At 37.8% G+C, this 21,959-nt stretch overlaps 1 protein-coding gene across 1 annotated transcript in view; it reads left to right on the forward strand.

The window, feature by feature from the left end:
• TTC29 (tetratricopeptide repeat domain 29) overlaps positions 1 to 21,959 on the forward strand; it is a 123,445-nt gene that overhangs the window by 68,981 nt on the left and 32,505 nt on the right. Inside the window, exon 10 of the mRNA XM_074540785.1 lies at positions 1,580 to 1,814. Within this exon, the coding sequence (XP_074396886.1) occupies positions 1,580 to 1,814 (235 nt within the window). The remainder of the gene's footprint in view (positions 1 to 1,579; positions 1,815 to 21,959) is intronic.

A 21,959-nucleotide genomic window follows, 5' to 3' on the forward strand; every position in this document is an offset into this window, starting at 1 on the left:
ATTTCTGTATCATTTTTTTCTGCAAGGTCAGCAGTGTTTACCAAAACTGAGTGTGAATTAACATTTCCTCTTTTGGATCACTGCCTGCTGGTGTCAGCTGTCATCACCAGTGTTCTCTAAGTCACTATTAGGATCTTTTTATTCAACTCTGTACATCCTACAGTAATAAAATTTGCAGAAGTAGTCCATCAAATTAAAGATATTTCTGTTTATATCCAGATCTATCCATGGGGACCTTTAGTAAACCTGGGATATAACTCTTCGTGTTCTTCCAAACACAAATCACTTTGACCAAATTCACGTTGCTCTGTCCACACTGTTGCTGTATCTTTCCTGTTCTCTTATCTCACTATTCCCTCACCAGCAGTATCTTTCTTTAATGCTGTACACACAGTTTGCTTTCTAGTCACAATTGTTTTACCCAGATGTTTCTTGTTTCCTAACATGCCTGGGTTTGTGTTCTGCAGGAGTAGTAGGTCTCATTTCCCCCAGTTCAATAAGCAGGTTGCTTACTTAATATGTACACTCTGAAGTTTGCATGATAACTCTGTCATTTCTCATTTCACTTTTTCTGAGTTTCTTAGTCTGATTTTCTACATTCCTCTTACTAATTGCATCACTTAACCTGCTATAGTTCTCATGAGTATGGTAAGTAGATATTTCTGCTTTTTATTATATTACAGCTTATCATTCCTTATTCATTGCTGTGTCCTCATAGGCCTAATTCTGCTGTATTAAACAAAGCTGAAAGACTACCAGAATTGCTATTGCTCTTTTTTTCCTTTTTTAATTATAAGCACATGTTAGCAGTTATAGGAGTTCTCATCCCAAAAAGTGGTGTCAAATGAAATAGGTACCAGTTGGAGTCTCACTTCCCCAGTCTCCATATAGAAGAGAATTTCAATCTTATTAAATCAAGGTGAGAGTGAAAGGATAAAACAGCTCTGAAAATGCTTTCAGTCAGGAAGTTTTTGCCATCAGAGTAGCAGAATTCCATGCCAATAGTAGGATAGAGAGATAAATTATTTGAGTTTTCAATTCAGCAACAGTTGGGCTACATTTCTCCTACTTGTTCTCTTTTGTGATTAGGAATATCCCTAGTGTTTGTATACCCCTTTCTTCCTCCATAAATGAGTAAGTTTAAATTTCTGTTCTTTTCTGTGCTTTGTTTATCCTCTTTTTTCCATTTTTAGGAATTATTTTTTAAGATTTAATACTACCCTACATTAGGACCTTTTTTCCCACAGATATGTTGAATGCGGGGAAACAATAATTTCTAAACAGCCTGATTGCAATCTGTATTAATACTTACTGTTGATATACTTGGATTTGTATGCTCAAAATGCTACAGAAATAACCAAAAAGCTATTCAATTCAAATATATGGGCAGTGTTATCTGGATTTTAGAGGTTAAAAAACAGCAAGGGAGAGTGATTTTCTTAATGCCCTGCCATGAGTCACTCCATGGGCTGCCACATCTCTGAGGTGGCAGAGGAGAAGGCTCTGATGTCGAAATAAAATACAGTTGACTACAAGTAGCTTTTAACATGATTTTCTTTTTTTCTCTCTTCTTTACTAGGGGAACTATAACGAAGCTCTGGAACATTTCAGTCAGGCCTCTGAGGCAGCGAAAGCTTTGAACAATTTGCCCTTGGTGGCTGAAACAGAGAGTTACTGTGGCATTGCCAAGGCTCATCAGCTGATGGTGCCGTTCAACAGCCACGTAGCAGCAGCAGCCGATCCGCTCAGCCTGCAGTGCCTGCTGGCATGGAAGCAAAACAGAAGTGACATGTGCACTGACCCTCTTCCAGGCGGTAAGGCAGTGCTTATGAAACACATTAGTGCTGCATTGTCCTCAACACTTAAGTCATTTTTCTTGTAGAGTTTTATTAAATTATTTCCCAGGTTTAATCCTGGTATGGAACGGAGGTTGGGCTTTCCCTCTTTGTGCGCTTGTTTTAGAGGCTGAATTAAACAGGTTAAAATACAATACGACTATTAAACAAGTTAAAATACAATATAACTGGGAGAAATTTATACTAGTAGTTGCTCTGAATGGTAACTTACATATTTTCAGTGCTGTTTTCCAGAACACCACAGTTACCTGTTGTAGTCAAAACATAATTGTTTTAGTCTTTAAAGAAAATAATAATAATCTCCATTTGCAGTACACTTTTCAAGTGCATCCAAAAATAAGATCCCTGTTACTAAAAGTGAGAAGTAATTTCTGCTTGACATAGTTCTGAATCCAGAAAAACACGCTGCTTTATTTTTGGTATCCTTGTACTTCACATTAGAGAGAAAGGGAAAAAATAAAAGCAAGTCTGCTTACTTTACTATGTTTCCTTATCTCAGAAAGAGCAGAGGAGGATTTGGTGTGGAGTAGCCCTCTTTCTTCATGGGTTAAATTTTCTTTGTGCTTTTTCCCTTGTACAGTACATTAATACAAGACAAACTGAATTATGCATTATCTCCAAGTACTGATAGTAGTAAACTGTATTGTACTGAGGAAGGGGGAGGTATTTGTCTACTCTACGTTAAAACTTCCTGCTCTGCCTTCCTGTGAAGAGCGTGAATCTGGGCTGCAGTAGAAATGAATGACAACTGGGGCAGTCACAATATGGAGCTTCGGGGTTACTTTGTTATTCCCTCAATTACCCTGCTCCTAAAGACAAAGAACTGCCTGGCTGCTGCTTTCTTGTGTATCTCACCCTCTCACAGAAGTGGAAAATCAGGTATAACTTCAGTGGTGAATTTTGTATATAAAATAAGTGGTAATTGAAGATATTAGCAGTTTAACAGGAGCCAGGATGCCAGAGGCAACACTGGGAGCTACTGAGAATTATGGAACAAGGGCATTCATTTGGAGGCTGGAGAGATAAATTAGATAGCATTCTGTTTAAAGTTCTAGTGATGGTAACACTTCTCCAATGGCTATACATATCTGTATTTGTGATTTGTGTCTCAATGAGTGAGCATCTAGCACACTGACAGATTTTGTTGACTGTCAGAGTTATTTGGGTGTATGTCTCCTGTCTAGACCTGTAGTGCAAATGGTCAGAAGATGGTCAGAAAAATAATTCATAAAAGAATTTTATATTCATTTCATATAAGGATCACTAACTGTAGCTGATAAAAATAGGAAGCAAACAAAAATCAACAATGGCAACAGCAAAAAAAAGAAAAGAAAACCCACAGGAACCTCAAAGACATGGAATGAACTTTGTATCTCCAATATGAATTTTAGTTCTTGCACCTAAAGGGGTTTTCTGTTCAACTTTTATACATGGCTTTTCCCAGTCAATTGTGAAACTCATTTATATCCTGAAATTATATGTGCCCCTTTAAGCTCAAGAATCCTGCTCCTCTTTAACAGTACTTCAGGGATAAACAGAGTATGATTAGAAAAGCCCTTTATGTCCTGGCAAGCGTGGTACCACAAACAAGTTTTGCCTGCTGAGATTCTCTTCCTTCTGTATTTCTGCCTAGTTTACCCTCTGTTACTTTCAGTATTGCAGTTTTCATTTCAGTTCCAGTTCACTCCAGGAACCCTGTGGCTACTGCATATTTAGCAGCTCTTCCAGTTCAATATCATTCTTCTCATTAGTGCTCCAAGCTTACTCTCATGATACCCAGATTACATCCAGGAAAACATAGTGTCACACTGTCAGCACAATCTGTAACATTTCTCATGTTTCGTGTGCCAAATCTCTCGTTAGTACTGGCATTACATTTTTAATATCTTTGTCTGGCAAAACATGACCTGGCACCAATTCAAGATTAGGATTTGCTGGCTTTGAGTTTCAGGTACAGCCTTTATTCTACCTTCCAGGAGAATGTCTGTGCATTCTATGATGAACTCATCACTTAGGAAATTCCTGCTGTGATAATAGAGCAGTATTTCTAGCTCTTTCAAACAGCTCAGTGTTGATAATCTACCAGATTTTTCTCAGTCTTTTTGAGGATAGAACAGAGAAAGACAAGATACAATGGTAGTTCTTAATCCGCAGGGAAATTTTATGAAAGGGAGAAGAAGGCAGTGAGTTTTTATTTCTAACTCTTCTGACTGAAAAATTTTTCTGTGTCAAAAAAATAAGAGTAGTTTCTGTATTCATAGGCAAAAGAAATATTTAAGCTAGTGGGGGAACAATTGCATTTAAATTCAAGTATTGCCATATTACCTTATGTCTTTCAACCAAGACTTATTTTATAAATCAATCATTTCAATAACCAGGCAGGAGGAACCATTAATTACTCAATTTATCTCAACATTTATTAATAAAATAGATGTTTTGACCAGCGTTGTCATGGATAAAAGGGATGGGATTTTCAGAAGACAGTGTTTAAAAATGCAAAGGAGAATGTGTTTCTATCTGCTATCTTTGACTCAGTCACCTGACTTCTCTTACAGGAGAGTTATTTATATCATTGTGAGATGCCACTGCAACAACAAATATGGTTTTATTGTTCTTTTTATGTTTAGTAAAATGGATAAAAAACATTATCAGCAGAATCAGTAGGCAAAAAGGATTGTGACTCCACATAAAATCCTAAAAAGGAGCCTACCGCATAACATTGTCTGATGAGAAAACATTTCACAGCTCTTTCAATAAATAATCACCTGACTTGCTGCCTTCTAGAGGAAAGAAGAATAATTAAAGGTGCTGAAGGCAGGAAATTTTTGAATCAGATTTTGCATGTTGATTACATGAAATGCTGACCAGAAATTAGTTTCTGTAGTCTGGCAACTCTCAGTCCAGGTTTTTGTGTCTGGCAGGGCTGTGCCTCAGCAAGAGCCCTTGTATGCTTGAAATTGTCTGAACACTTTTAAGAAAAGACTTAAAATACATGGTTTTTCCCATCCTACAAAGTCTTCAGTTTTTTTCTTGAGGAACAGTATGTGCTTTCAATTTAGATTTGCATTCCTTGGCTTTGGAGAACTTGGCAAAATTGACACATTTTATCATGGATTTCCTGCCTTTATTTTGTTGGAGTTTTTTATGATACCTTTAAATACTGCATATTGTCATCAATTTTGAAGTCTTATGATCAATGGAATTATCTGGTACCATCAACTTCAGCATAATCAGGACTATTTCTAGTATTCCACACCTGAGCAGACTTCAATATAATTTAAAATGCATGCACCAGCTAAGTCTATAGCTTGGAAAATACAATCAAATGAGCTGTTGTGCTTACTCCCAAATATGTAGTCCCTCAATATTCTTTTTCCAGCCTCCTTTCATGGATGTAAGGAATGGTACATTCCATAGCGTGACTGTGTCCTTTTGTGTTGTGTAAGAAAGTACATTTTCATCCTACTGATTCACATTTTTGAAAGCTCTTTAAGATGTTTTATAGTCATGTTTCTGTAAAAGATGGAGCTAGCACAAAATGTCTAATGTTTTGGAAAACAGCGATCTGACCAGGTGCATTTTACATTGAACGTGTGTCTACCTTTGTCATTCATTAATAAAAGGATTATCCATAAAGGATCGCAGAGTCAGAAGTGAGGTGTGAGATCAAGGATTATGCTAAACAAATTCAGTTAACATTTTTCTACTGTAACTTAACAGAGCTGTGTAATTTATGGGCCATTTTGGTAATCATGTTCAGCAGCAGAACAGACTGCTTCATAATGTGATAAACTGCTTTTTTTTACTGTCTCTTTTGCCTAAAGTACACTAATTCCAGGAAAACTTCTGATGTTACCTCTTCCCTCTCAGCAGTGAGTGCACTGTGTGCTCATCTGCAGATAGGGAGAAACTGAAAGGATTTTACAGACAGATTTTGGGGTTTCTCAAAAAATGCAGCTGAACATGAAGTAAGGGAATTATGCACACCATTGTTCATCATATATAGTGTGCATATAATTACAGACATTATTGCTCACACTGGTAAATAAGAACTAAGACTTTAAATTATATAAAGGAGGTGTGTGACCAAGTACAGACTCCAAGGCTGTCCCTGTGCCAGAGGCACAAAGGCTCACTTCTTAATAAGCCCATTTGGAATGTAGTTCAAATGTATCAAGTTCCCTACTGAAATTCACAGGATGGCTTCTGTACCTTTTTATGGGGTTTCTCAAACAGAATAATTTTCTCTGTTCTGGAAAAATACAGTAGCTAAAAAATCTGAAATATATGCATTTAGGAAAATTATTAGGAAAATGAAAAGTTGAGAGGTGATTCTGTCTTTTTTATCTTGAAAATGTGGTAAACTTGTGCTGCCTCTTCTTTATTCACATCACCTAGCACTCACCGCTTTCTAAATTTTAACTTGTCTCACCTTTAACTTTTAAAAATATAATTTTTTTTATATTAATGCAAGATATACTCTTAAATATTCTTAACTAAGTCTTAATGCAGCCTTAACTAAGTGTTGAAATAGACCATGCTTGTGTATAGATGTTTATGGCTCAGAACATGTTTCTGAAAATCAGCTTAAGTGGTTCATATATGTTATTTATTATTATTTGGGATTTTTTTTTTAAGTGTGTGTTAAGTGTGCTTAGAGATACACTGAAATTTTTAGCAAGTGAGATTAATTACTGCTTGGACTGCAGAAAGAATCAAGTGTGAAGAGAAGAGCTGAGGGTGACAGAGAGGTTTTTCAGCACATTGTGGTCAGTGGCTGGATGCAGCAGATTCTCAGTGAAGAGCATGAGAACACAGTATAAACATCTCTGTCAGTTTTGCCAGAGCTGCAGTAGCTTGCTCTAATTTCTGTTGATGGCTGAAGTTTGTCTGAAAAGAGGGGAGTGCTGATATTCAGTGTTCTCATGCTTTACAAATGTACAAATGCAATATCCAGGGGAGTTTACAGTGATTTGTTTTAAATACCAACATAAATAATTGGGAATTGCTAGACAGGATCAGCTCTAGGTCAGGTGTGTGGATTGCCTTTACCATATTTAAGAGGGAAGTCATGGAACATTTTCATGTTTAACCATGGATTATTGTGTTAGAAGTTTCTTCCTAGTTTTTGCTAAGACCTGGCAGGTTTTTATGACTAAGTGGTGTTATAGGTTCAAAAAAAATCACTATCACCCTGACTATGATTGTGAGTGTTCTTGTCATCAATAGTTATATAAAAACATTTTACCCAGAGGAGAATTTGGATCTTATCTCAGCTTTTTGCCATCTGATGTTTCATTTGGAACCATCTAAATCTTGCCACGTGTTTCCTTTAGACACATTCTGTGCTAAATATTGTTGGCATCCAGCTGTGTTTTCTCAGACAAGCTCCCTAGATCAGCAGAAAATGGTTTCCTAAATAAGGTGAATTGTTCTTTCTTGTGGAAAAAAAAAGTTGGAAGTGATGTTCAAACTGCAGTATATTGTCAGACCCTTTAGTGTAGCTTTATGCACTGAACTAACATAGTACTGTCAGTACTTCTACATAAGTGGAGTTCCTTTCCAGTTTAAAAAGGAAAAATTCTCGGGGTAGAAGTTGAGTGCTGCTTGATTTTATAGAATGGTGCAAAAGAAGTTGAATCTCTTGCCCAGCCTTGTTAGGCCACTTCTGGGGAAATCTTTGATTTGAGGCACCTAGAAGATTTTGGTTTGACTGCAGCATTGATGAAAAGTCACAAAATGAAACTGCTGGCAGGAGTTGTGCTCTGGCAGTGCCCTGATGGTGGCAGGACCAAAGTAGGAGCAGCCAGTTGGAAAACTTCTGAAGTGGCCCTAGGGCCTCTCCATGTGCCCATCCTTTCCTTTCCTTTGCTGCATACGTGAGCAGAGGTGTATCTAGTGAGATTATGCTCAAAAGGGAGAATGGATCCTCATAAAGAGCGAAAGATAAGATTTTTGTGGGTTTATTTAATATTGAGATAGTTGCTGTCATTAGACTTCATAAAGAATCTTCCATTGTTGCTGTCTGCAAGCATGCCAACCAGTCTAGACCTCAGGCCAACCTGAAAACAGCTCTCTGCTGCAAACCCATCCTTACCCAAAGCTCCCCAACAATCTTTGGGCACAGAAAATCAAAGCCAAGACAAAGAAACTCTGTTCAGTGCATATGTTCTGTAAGAGAGCCCTTAGGTCATCTCAGGAGTCACAGACAGTGTATCAAACAGCTTCCTTCTCCTGGGTTTCCCAAGCCAGCTTTCTTTTCTGCATCCTTGAGAGGTTTTATCTGAGATCCTTTTCCCAGCCTAGGTACATTCTGTAATGTTCCTATTATAAGTAACAAATTGCTGGTTTTATTAAGACTCTATGGTCTGAAGATAGTCAAGATTTAAATGATTTACATTTATAATAAGCCAATCTATTTTGAAAAGTGAAGTGTTGTAGTTCCACAGTTTTGTGTATTTATGAAACCATGTTTCTTTCATCCAAAAATCCACATCTCTTTATTCTTTTCTGTAATCACCAGAGATATTTTGTGAATTTTTTGAACTGTTTTTGAAACATTTATTAGGTTTTGTTTCTCTTCATTCCTTGTCTGTTCTCTTGTGTTTTCTTTGCTGTTCTTCCCCTTCATGCTGAAAATTATTCTTTCTCCTTTTTTGGCCTTACACCTTCACTCTGAATTCCAATTTTATGTATGTTTATGCCAATGTTTAAGGAGTGTAAGTCAGTTACCTCTATACCCAGTAGCTGGCATCTCAACTTACACTTTCTTAGATATATCTTTTGTGTTTGTATTTGTGGTTTTGAGAGTTTTTCAGTGTTTTCCTACTGTTTCCACACTGTTCTTCATGCTCAGTGTTTTTATTACACTGGGATCACAGAATGGAGTGGGAAGAATCACACTTCCTATTGAGTATCTTGACAAGTTGGTTAATAGAAAATTGTGAAGTATCAAAATGGCCTTTAAATAGATCTTAATCACCTGTGGGAATGGATTGATGAAGTTTAAGTATACAACTGGGTGATTAATTAGCTTGAAGATCCAAATGCATGCTTAAGTAGATGACCATGCCTCCAGGCTCATCCACTTGTTCCTACTCAGTCAGTTAAGCATTCAATATTATCTATAATACAGAATATTCCCATGCAAGGCCTCATACAGGTCTTGCCATAGAGCCAAATAATTATTCAGTATTTTTTATGGTGTGTCATGCAGGTGTATAATTTTGAACATGGAGCTACTATCTTACAATATTGACATTAATAAGTATTCAATAGAGTAATTGATATGGAGAGGATGATTTGAAATGGTTCTTGTTCAAAGGTGGGTTTTTTTGTATTTTTTCCATGTTTGCTACAGGGGTTTAATATAGTTCTTTTTCTTAAAATTCTGGCATATTTTTAATTTTGGGGATGCTGAGCTGCCGTGGGTATTAGTCAAACATAATGTAGCTGGTGTCAGCTCCTGTGGGGAATTAATCTTCCACAGCAGATTTTGAAATGGAAACTGCAAGTGCCCAACACCCCTCAATAAGTAAACCTTATGTTTATTCATCTGCTAATGCCAATGTCTATGAAAGCCAATACTCAAGCCCTGTCTTTCTTGTGAAGGTGGGTTTCACTCTCTGGTATTTATAGGTCATGAACAGAGGCTGGAGCTGCCTGACTGGGTCTGTGCATCCCAACTGGGCATCTGCTAGCACCGTGCATTGCTGATTTTCAGAAAAGCTGAAAAATGGAGGATGCCTGTGCTCCAGAGTAAATACTAGAGAGTGAAATGGCTCATGTTGGGCACATAAGGAATTTGATAAATAGGAACTTCAGACCATACCCAGGTGTCCAGGAAAACCAGTTTTTAGGAACCAGGAGGGGAGAGGGACATGTGCTGCACAGAATGCACTGACTTCTTATCCTGGGTGCAGCACTTGCAGCCCTCTGTTTACCTCACACTTCAGGCTCCTGCTGGAAAATGTCACTTCAGGGTTTTATAGTGCCAAGTTCTGTGACTCCAGGACCTTTCAACCTGCCAAATAGTGCCTTGAAACGTTAAATTCTCCAAGAGTGAGCTTGTTCTCACTGGTACCTTTAGCTCAGTTCTGAGAATAGTATTAAATCAAATTAAATTTCATTTTGTTGATATTCATACAAGTACATACATGCTGCAGTAAGAAGAGAATTGAGATGAAACATTGACAATTTCAAACATTAAGAAATCAACTGTATATTGAAGGATAACTGGATTTCTGTTCTTGTAATCTCTTATAGATCTTGAAAAGGCTCGGCTCATTGTTCCTACAAGGAAAAATAATACTTCAGTTACTGTATTAAAAGTGTCAGTAATGACTGCAACAAGTTAACTGTGGTTACCAAAAGCAGATAGCTCAGACTAAGGACAGAATTTATATGGATACATTTAATTTTGGTTTGGATCAAAATAAAATATTTATTTCTCTCACATACTTTGATAAGTTTTTAATGATTGTAGTGCAATCCATTTGCCATTTGGAAGATGGATGTGCATTTTGAGTACATGAACATATACATGTGTACCTATGGAGAGAGAAACTGTATGGCAAAAAGAGGAGAGTGTTGCTTATCTGTTTAAAATTGTGGGCCAAATACTGCTTTTTTATGCCCATAGAATATTACTGTTTTGAGGAGAATGGCACAATTGTAACTAAAACTAATTGATTTTGCCCCTTTCAACTGCATTATCAAAAACTTCAAGACAAGCAGAGGTTCAAATAATTGGGAGAGTTGCTAGATATGATATTTATGCTGGAGAACATAACCTAAATAAGAAGGAGGTTCTGACTGAGGCTGTTCTAATATCTGTATTTTAGTACGTTATATTTTGTATTTCTAAAGAATATTTTTGCTGGGAAATGCTGCAAAATGTGTTACTAATCATAGTTGTCGTATATTTAAGGAATGATCATGCAACTAAAATGTGGAAGATGCAGGAGGAGTCCTAATACGTCGTAGGAAAATATGGGGTTAAAGTGGACTATATTTTAAGCAGTGTTCAGTTGACTTGCTGTGTGGGGAGAGACTGAGCAGTCCTGGCTAATGACTTGTAGGTACTGAATCCTCAGGTCTCTCAGGTGGTTTCACTCGACCAGTTTCAGCAGGATGATGAAAAGGTTGAGATAAAATAAACTGACAGTTGCTACTCATCGCAGGCAGCAAGCTGTACCCTGGCAGATGAGACCCTGGGAGCCCTCTTTTTTAAACAAAGGCTTTCACTGCAGTGAGCAATGAACTCCACACAAAAAAGGAAAAGGAGAGAGAGATTGGCAGCTGGTGACCGACAGGAGGAGGGAAGGGAGGGAAACTGAGAAACACAGCAATTGTTGGCTAATTAGAAGCTATTCCCACCTACTTAATACCAACCCATTAAGCAGAAAACACTTTTCATCTTACTCTCGCTGCTACACATGACATTATACTCCAATCAATACCCTCCCACTGGCTGCCCCACTGCCCACAAATGAATACATTGCAGTTCAAGAATGCAGTAATTGAGTTGGGGCAGTGAAACTGCAGCTCACAGTTAAGATCTTTTTCTGAAGATATGAATGTAATGTTTGATGCTTGGATAAAGAAATCAAATCCCTGTATTGACAGCTGTCAACAATCGGCAAATGGATGAAGTCAGCAATGGATCCATTTTGTATTGAAGTGACAATAAGAGTTTATTTTCAAAGTGGGGTTTTTCTCCTCATTTGAATAAGAAATCTAGAGGGTTTGCACCTAGGTGTATAGATTTTTAAGGGCATTTTGAACTCTCTTCTTCAGTTATACCTACAAAATGTATAGATTCACACATCATTATGTGCGTGCAACAATACATCTCATATTTACAGCCGCTGGATTTTTATTAATTTTTAGTTTTGTAGGCTACCTTTACTCAGGCTACTTTTTAATTTCATTTCATTAGGTCTCCCTATGATTTTTAGGCATGATCCTAAATTTTACAATTTGGTCCACAATAGTACCTTGTGCAATGGATCTAGGCCTTAGATTTCAATTGTTAGAACCTTGTATTTAAGTTCTGCATTTAGATCCTCGCAACATGTCTCTCTCAAATTAAATCCCTTGTTCCCTGAGCCATCTGGAATTGGTAATACCATGCACAATCTGCAGCATAAAGTGCAAACTGCAGTATAAGTCTTTCTTCATATCAGTTATGTTACCACATAATCAAAACTGCAGGACACACTCTCCACCTTGACTGGACTGAAGACATCAGTGTCAGTCTTCTGGAACTGCTAGAAGGAGGTTCCAATACCAGACAGAACATCTCTCCCCTTTCAATTCCAGAGAGAATTAAGTATCACTTCAGGAACTGAGATTCCTTACAGTGCAAGGTTGAAAACATTTTTTGGATGCAGATAAATTGTGTACTGTGACATCTGATATTTGCAGAAAGAGGCAGCCATTGCTATTGATGCTATTCATTGTCATAGTGCTACTGTGGCATTTTCCACATGGCATTTCTTCAGATGCTGTTTGCTCGAGTGCTTCTTACCTGCATAATCATGGAACATGCTGTTATCTTGCCAGGCTGAGCCTTGAAGCCTCGAGTCAGACTTTATCTACATGAAAAAACCTACTGGCTCTCACCATTTAACTGCCTCTATATCCAAGTAGGAACAGTGAAAGCTGAGGGAAGTCAGTAAGGCTGACGCAACAACAAAGGTTTTGCATCTTTTGAAATTGGAAGCCAAATAACCCCAAACTGCTACTTTATTGCTTCTTTCCAGTTGTATTGTAATATTTTAAGCTTATTAGTTAAATAATTATCGATGTTAACTCTTCTAATTTGCTTCCCAGTATTGTAAAGCACCTCTCAGTTATTTGGGCTTCTTTTAATATATGTTAATGGCGCCATTAAAAAGAAATTTGTCCTTAATAAAGTCTGGAAAAGGGAAATAATTGTACTCTCATGGAGAGATTTGGGATCTTCACCACTTGTGAAGATGCAAGTGCCTCAGACATAGAAGTTGAATATGATAAAAAATGGAGACAGATTTTCTTTACTTAGAGGTACTTGGATAGAACAATCAAACCTACATATAGTTTCCATATAGGTATAATCTGCTATTTAAAATAACCTGGTTCTAACATTTGTCTCTGTAAACTCTGGGACTTTGGTTCCTTTTAACACAGAAGTGTACAAGTTCAGTCTTACTTTGACCAGATGCCAGTTAGAAGGATCAGAGGCAGGCTAGGGAAAAAGCGGAGAGCAGTTGGCAATCTTTGTGTTTCTCAGTGCCAAAGCCTGTGGGGTTAATTTGAAGATGCCCAAATCACCTTGGCAGCATCATCTCCAGTCTTTTCCAAAACTGTGGAATTTAATGAGCCAGGACAATAAGCATAGGATCATAGAAAAATAGTAGTGGAAAAGACTTTAGGAAGTCACCTTCTTCAGCAGCAATGATACAAAGTATGTTTGTAATTTCTGAGAGAAGCTTGTCTTGTCTGTTCTTAAAAAAATCTGGCAATTCATTTTCCACAGCATCCACAAGCATCTGTTCTAAAGGATAAAATTATGCAGAAAAAAGGAATAAACCAGGAAATTTTTGACTTGTCTAAAGTTGTCTGTAATTGAAACACTGTGTCTGTTCTTCAAATTCACCCCTTCCATATTTGCAGTAAAATCAGAGACAGGAATTATCTTTCACATACTGGTCTTTAGAATAAAATTTTCTAGTGATTTCTGAAGAGGATGGTTATAAGGATTACTTAGTCTAAGTATAAATTATATATGATAGAATGTAGTTCTTCCTTATGAGCACGACTGATGGAAGGAGGTGGAGAGCGGATGCAAGGGTCCTGTTTCCCTTTTTGTTTATTTTCCAGTTATAGTGCCCAGTAGGACTAGTCCATATCACTCAGCTGAGCACAGGAGGTTGGTATCCACTCCAGAAGGGCAGGAAGAAGTAAACCAGTGCAGGGGGAAGGGTTGCTACATATTCTTAAATGATCTCCCTAAGTGCTGTGAAGCTTTGTTATTCAAAGTCTCCTACATAATTCAGGACTCTTCTCCTTACACAAGTTTCTGAAGCAGGAAAGCAGCAAGATTTCTCCATTCATTTTATCAAGTTAATCCACTCATACTTCAACTCCTCCTAGAGATGCAACTGATCTTAAAAAAAATACTTTAGATCCTTATTTATGATTGAGGATTTTTTTCTATAAACACAAATAGGAGACCTGAACAGATTCTTTATCTATTTTAGATTGGATGTTTTGATACTTCAGAAACCCAGGCTGATTTTTGTCTAGTTTCAGAGTTCGCTATTTCAATCCATAGCCTCAAAAAATAAAATTATGGTACGATTGTGTGCCTTCGCAACTTTGGATTTTCATAAAGCTATACCAAGTCCAGTTTGCCAGTCTTCTGCAATGAAAAATCAAAATATTTACACGCCTGATAGCTCACTTTCTCAGCCCTCCTCAAATGCTTTTATTCCCTTTTCATTAATTCTTTTTTGTTCCCATTCCATAGCAACTTAATTAAGAGTTTGGGTTTTTTTCTCATCTTGGAATCTATTTTTAAACTATCTGCCATAGTTCCCTTGCTCCAGTTTCTCAAGTCACATTCATTTCTAAATGTTGCTCCTTTTTTTGTCCTAAGATTTAACAATAGCTGCCTTCATTAGTAAAAGCTTCCTACAGAGACACTTCAACCTAAGTTGGAAACTGGCAAGACTGTTGTTTGCTTAGGATTCATTCATGGAAAAGAAAATCTGAGGCTGTGTTTGTCTTTTGCAGAAGCTATAACTAAGGGAAGAGAGTACAAAAAGCATCAATCTTCAACTAGATCAAATGATCAATAAAACCCACTCAAATTGCAACCAGCAAACATTCTGCTCAAGGAGACTCTGCTTCAGAAAAATGACTTCATCATAGCTGAACAGAAAGTGTATCCTGTGGAAATAGTTATGGCCAGGCAGTGAGCTGATCTTCCATACATTCTTTCACTCCGTGTGAAATAGAGGTGTGTTTGATTTTCTTCTACCAATTTCAGTTGTCTCACTGTGCTCTGAAATCTCCAGATTGATTAATGGAGCTTCTCTGGAGAAAAAAGATGTTTCTGTCCCCTACTTACATGTACACTGTGCACTGCAGAGGCTCACACTGGTTTGGTTGTTATATTGTGTTTGGGGACGTGTGTTCTTAATGGAAAAAAGGAAGAAAATTGTCAGACTTAAAATGAATTATGTTCTCCATCATTGATTTCCATAAACTTGTTCAAGTTTTCATAACCATTGAGTCTCCAATGCCTTTCTATCTGTAAACATTTTCAAGTATTTGTCTCTGAGGATGCAAGTGTGGGACCTGCTCGTGTCTGACACAGTCTCAGTTAAGGGGAAAACTTTTTTTCCCCCTGACCTTGTGAACACTGTACACAGAACTTTGTGGTCTAGATATTAAGAAGGCTGTTGCATTTCATTTTACTAGATAGAGGTTTCCTATGTGCCTGAGAATCTCAGTTTCCATGGATAAAGCAAGGGCTTAAGAGCTTTTGAAGTAATCATTACTTAGAAGACTGAAGGATTGTGCTCTTACAGCACCTCTTACCTTGTTTTCCTGGAAACAGATGAAAGAAGTTTTCCTCCATCAGTGTTGTTTTAATTGTGATTCTGACATGTCTGCAACTGATTAACTTTGGTTGCTTTATATTTTATTTAATATTTTAAATAATAGTTTTCATTTTAAAAGGGATTATTCACAGACACATTCCCCAGTAAATTCAATTTTTTTTTGTTTTGTTTTAATAATCCTAGGTCTTCCTAGATCTTTCCTTATTCCAAAGTTGTCTCCACTGGCTGATTTTGGTGGGGTGCTCTACCCTGTAGGTCCTGACTGCAGGAAATACATATAACACACCACATCTCTGCATGGTGTAACTCCAGAGTGTGCTTCTCTGCATTGGCACAGTGTGAGACAGAAGTGAGCAACACTCCCCTGTTGCAAAGTCACTCTTTATCCTCATTTTCCTGTCATATGAGCAGCACTGTAAGCAGAAATACTTGATACTACAAAGCGCCTTCCTTAAATCAGTTTTAACTGAAACTGCAGCCACTAATGGTAATTTTTTATGTATTGCATGTCACTACAAGGAAACTGAGAGTGTTTCTGAAACTTCAACAGCAATCTCTCTGTAAATGGGAGATTCTTTTCAATTTAAACTTAAGGTAATTCAGAATTTCATGGCTTTATTATGCTCACTAGGGGGATAATTGCTGTTATCATTTAACTGCATTTACATACAAAATCCTGACACAAGCTCAGTCTTTTTTACAACGATGCAGTTATACACATTTGGAATTGCAAACTTTTGTCTAAAAATTTGATGACCAGAGGAAACCATGAAACAGTTTAGCATGTAGCTACCAATCCATAGTATCATTTTAGGAAATCACAATTTTTATTAATCCTTATGAAAAGTAAGCTCTTTAATAGAAAATTGTTTCTTAATGAACAGAGTTCTGTGGTGGAGAGCAAAGTGTAAGAGGTTTAACATGACAGTATTGTTCTGAGGGGAATTTTGGTGCTTTTAGGTGGATTCTTGAAGTAATTTATATAGGAAAAATAGCTTAATACTGTTCTTGCCCCCAATTAAATGAAATTGGTACTCTTTCATACACATGCTTGCTTTAGCAGGATGTGAAATATGAGAAAAGAAGCAATAATTTCATTGTAAGCTGAAGAAAAAGGTCCACAAGCATGAGTCTTTACAAGTAGCTTTGTCTTACTTAAATGACATTTACAGAACAGTTAATTTCCATTCAGCAGTGGCTCTCCATCATTTAATTGGAAATATTCTATACGAAGAAATTATCCTTTCAGTAAGGACCACAGATTATTGCTTTCAGGTCTGGGGTCCTCAGCACAGGGAAGATATGGATCTGTTGGAGGAAGTCCAGAGGATAGTCACAAACACGACCACAGGGCTGGAGCACTTCTCGTGAGGAAGGGCTGAGAGAACTGGTTCAGCCTAGAAAAGAGAAGGCTCCTGGAGACCTCATTGCAGTCTTTCAGCACTTGAAGGGAACCTCTAAGAAAGGTGAGGACAAACTGTTCAGCAGGACCTGCTGTGATGAGTTGTAGGGGGATACAGTGTGGGTAAATGAAGATGGTACAGAATGTAATCTTACCCCTAAAGAGTTGCAGCTGAAACAATCACTAAAGATCAGGAGCAGGCCTGATGTTAACAGGCCACACCTGTAGCCAATAAGAACAGTGTTATAAAAGTGGGCTCTGGAGTCAGATGGCTGCTGCAAGGATCAGGAACAGTCAGTGCTTAGAGGAGCTGCCTGTGAGAAACATCGAGGAGGTATGAAACTCTGGTGATATGGAATCCTTGCACTATAATGATAATGGAACGCTTGATGTATAAGACAACAATGAGTGGCAGTGGTTTTAAATGGAAATGAAAATAGGTTTAGACTGGATATAAATAAGAAAGTTTTTATAATAAAAGTGATGAAACTCTGAGGCAGGTTGCCCAGAGAGGTGGTGGGTGCCCCATCCCTAGAAACATCCAAGGTCAAGTTGGATGGGGCTCTGAGCAACTTGATCTGGTTGGAGAAGTTCCTGCTCATTGGACTGGATGACCTTTAAAGGTCCCCTCCAACCCAAACCTTGTGTGACTCTCTGATTATTGAATTTAGTACCCTTTTCCATGAAACTGGGGGAATGTGTCTTTTGACTGCACTTTGCTTCCTTATGTTTCCTTGAAGTTGTGATGTGCTTCATGATGGAGTCCAGCCTGAGCAAGGCATGACTCTTTTACTGCAGGTAGGAGTAAAATAATTCTCACTCTTCAATGAATTTCCACCCCTCTACAGTCCTGGACAGCAATGCCATGCAGGGTGCACTCCAAAAGAGCACTCCCTCCCTTTTAGCGTTTTCCACCGAGACACCAGGGTAAAGCTGCTATTTTTAATACCCCGTGATGACTGACTGTGGTGTTTTTGTTTGCAAGAGGTGACGAGAGAGCCCCTGGGTGCGGGCAGGGGAGCGTGGGTGCTGTGCGGGCCGGGGCTCGTGTTCAGCCTCTAGAGGGTGCGCTTTGATCCCTCTCGATCACACAACAATTTGCTGTGACAAAAGCGCCGAGCGAGCGGCTGAGCGCCGGCACTTAGGCGTGAGCAGCAGCGGCAGCACGAGGCTCCCGGCGTGTGCAATAAACCACTGCAGCCCGTGCGTGCCCGGCAGAGATGGAACCTGCCTCCTTTTTTGTCACTGAACCGGGCGTTAGATATTCAATCAGCATTCAGATTTATGCTTCAGATGCTCATGAAAGAGGATGCTCTCCTTGGTGTGCCTGTCAGCATTGATGCTTGTGTGCGGGTTTTTGTATTTTGGAGGTTTTTTCTGAAAATATTAACACAAGCATCCTGCCACATAAACAGATCTAGGGAGATCTGAAGAGTTAAGAGATTTGCAATATTTTATTTTACCCTTTGACTTCCTCATAAATCTTTTTTTTTTTTTTTTTTAAATATGAAAGGTGTTTTCAGGAACGTAGCTTATCATCTTCCTGTGATATATGTGAGCTTTAAAATGTAGTCTAAATTTGCTGGGAGAAAATAGTATTCAGGATCCAGTAATATAGTTGGATTCAAGACAGAATAAAAGGCTTATATTGCTACATTTGATTCAAAACAATGGCTTAATTGGCCAGGAAAATGTAGTTATCGGATGATAAAGATATGAAGTCAAGGGCAAGATATGCCTGAAAACAAGCTTTTTCCTGCCTAAAATTAGGCAAAGTTAATAGGTTAAATTTTGTTTATTGAATAAGAGAACCCAAAGTTGATTGATATAGTAATTTCAGTGTTTGCTATGGCAAATATTTAGCTCATTATCAGTTTTAATAGCATTTTGCAGAACAAGCCTTTTCTTGACATGCAGAAAATACTATTAAATTTCCCTGCATAGATACATTGTTATGACATGCAATAACTACTTGAATATAAAGGGGATTAATAATTTAAAAGGTGTTAACAAATTAGGGCCATCATTAAAAATAGACTTTGAACCATTTTGTAGAAAAATCAGATTGAGGTAATGCTCTGCTCTTATGATAAAGAATTACAGCATTAATTCTGCAAAGTGAACTTATTGCTCCTATTCGTCTCCAAAACCCTGGAGCATTAAAAGACAGGAAGAATGAAATGATCACTGCGTTTTTTCAGGCACAACAGCTCTAATATTTCCATCACAGTTTCACAGCTCAGCTTGCATGGTTGTGCTGGAGGAAAAACCCATAAACGTCATGCTTCCCTTTGTTTTGTTTTTGCTGGTCTTATGGAATCAGGTCGAATTTTTTCAGACAGTTTATATTAATATACTGGGAATTTTGCTTGTACAGCATCTGTGCAGAGTATAAAGCAAACATTTCTTCTGTATAGAAGCTGTTCTTTTCTTGGTTTTTAAATGTAATCCCCATGTTCCTTTTGCATTTTGTTTTCCCTTTTTTGCAACCATTGATGACCAGAGGCATTTCAAGGTTGAATTCTTGTTGCTTTGCAAATTATTAATTTGTTTTCTTTCCAACTTGAGATAAACAGAAGTAAGATCCCTTTTGAAGCCTTTTCTTCATTGTTTCAGATTGCATCTATGAAATGTGCAGAAAAATGGTTTGTTTTTTTTTTTGTGCAAGTGTATTAGGAAATACATTTGTGATTCTTACTCATGTGAGTAATCCCTGCCCATATAGTTTCACTGCAGTGAGGGTCAGGTGTGGACCCTTATTTTAGAAATAGCTCAGTCAAAAGATTTAAATAAGATTTAAAAGGCTAACTTTATTTAGCGCTCATTTGCTTGTTGTTTACTTTCATATGCAAGTTGGAAAAGAAAAAAAAATTAATTTATGGGATTTAAGTAATAAATTTCACATTTGAAAGACAGAGATACCAGGAGTTCTTAGGCCCCCAAAGGAAGCAAAACATTTGTTCTCCCCCTTTCTCTTATTCTCACTTGCCATGGCAGTCATCTCCCTTCATAATATTTCCCTCTCATCCCCCTTCCTGAGTTTTCCCTCCCCTTCCCCTTGCACTTTCTGAGACCACAGAACCCAGATGGTGCCCTCACTGCTGCCAGACCCTGGGGGAACTGCTTCTGTTATATCCACCTCTCAGTAGCTCTGCTAAGCAGCATGCCAAAAGTCCAGTGCTGAGATATGTTTAATTTTGATATTATTTCCTTTCCAGTGAATTTGTTTGTCAGCACCAATTTTTATCCCTAAGCTCAAGTCTCTGATATTGGCAGTGGTGCGACATCGAGTTTAAATAAAACAATGAGTTTCTAGACATCTGATTGTGATTTTAGCAGAGTCAGATGTTGTTAAAGCACCAATCAATAAATGGTTAAAGCATTGTTTATATAGCACCTCTATTCCTGCTAATACTGAAAAATTCATAACATCAGGACATTTTTCAGGCAGATGTGTGTGTTTTGGTGCATTCAAGAAGTGCATCTCCTTTTATATACCAATATAACAGTGTTTGGGTGTTTTTAATTACACAGAATTCAATGGAGAAAGTAGAATATGTGGCAGAGGAGAAAAGGTTTGTGTTCTGATAAAATATAAAATAAGAGTAGCTGTGCTAGAGATACAGTTAACAAGGACTATCAATGATAACAAACTACTAGCATGTTATTAGCCAGTGGAAAGTCAAGGACAGTAATAGTCTTCTCTGTGACAGAGGGGAGAAACTCTTAATAGATGACCTAGGGGAGGCCAGTGTGCTTTAATGCTTTTTTGGCTTTAGTCTTCACTGAAAAGGTCAGCTGGGATCATGTGGCAAACAGAGTTTATGTGTGCAACAAGAAAAAAAAAAAAATCAGTAAGATCCTAGGCCAGAACAGGAGAAAGTAGGCTAGAGAGTACTTAGAGGAGATAGGATCAATCTTCTGCAGCCCATCTGATTTGAAGACCTACAACCCTAAAGAACTGGCTGGAACAATCTCGAGGTCATTAGCCATTTCTGAAAACTGATGAAGTTCAAGTCAGGTTCCAGAGTAATGGAAAAAGGCAAACTTGATGCCTGTTTTTAGAAAGGGAAAAGGAGGAGCCACCATGGAATTTCAGATAGATCAAATGAAGATCCAGTCTTGGAAAAATACCAGAATCTACAACCAGGTGTTTAACAGATATCTAGAAGAAAAAGAGGAAATCTGCAACAGCCAAAATGGGTTTGCTAATGCTAATTGTGTGAAGCCAAAATAATTACCAAGCAGCAGGACTGCCAGGTAAAGAAGTTAAAATAAGGAGAATATATCTGATATAATCTGTCTGGAGCTTTTGATACAGTGTTATATGCAACATTTATAAGCAAGAAAGAAAGCCTAAACTGCATGAATCTACTATCAAGTGGGTGAATAATGATTATTAAAAATACCTCTGACAATTAAAAGCTATCTGTGCCTGTTGTTAGAAATGGAAAGCTGTTTAGCTTGCTGTTATATAAGGATCTGAGTCTGTACTATTCCTTGTCTGGAGACTGGAATAGTAAGTATGCTTTACCTTAGAAGAGAACACAAACTAGAGAAGGAACATAAGCATCCTGTTCCTGGTGGTGCAATTCTAAAGGATCTTGCCAAATTGAGAAACACACGTAATGTTTTCAACCTTATGTGTGTGTTTATGTGAGTATAGATAATCAGGAGTAATCAAAGGCAGAATGACAAAAAAGGAGCAAGTACTAGTTCTGTAGAGGGTGGGAAAAAATCAGGACTAGCAGTAAATCACAAGCTGAACCTGAATGAACAGTGTTAAGCTGCTGTGAAATGTGCAGACATCTTCCTGGGGTATTAAAAAATGATGACTCCTCAAGTAATCCTTCCGCTCTACTCAACACCAGTAAGGTCTCAGCTTCATATCATAGCAGTGCTGGGTTAAATGCTTTATGGAGTATGCAGAGCAACTGGAGAAGGTCCAGGAAGGATGAAAAGGAGCTAAGAATCATGGCCAAAACAAGATATTGATTTAATGGTAGATTTGAGCATCTGTGTTCATAGAAGAGACTCAGGGTAGAACAAAATTGCAGGTCTGAACTTTGTAGAATTTGAAGAGGAGCA

Source organism: Zonotrichia albicollis, chromosome 5, assembly GCF_047830755.1.
Source record: "Zonotrichia albicollis isolate bZonAlb1 chromosome 5, bZonAlb1.hap1, whole genome shotgun sequence".
NCBI classification, from domain to species: domain Eukaryota; kingdom Metazoa; phylum Chordata; class Aves; order Passeriformes; family Passerellidae; genus Zonotrichia; species Zonotrichia albicollis.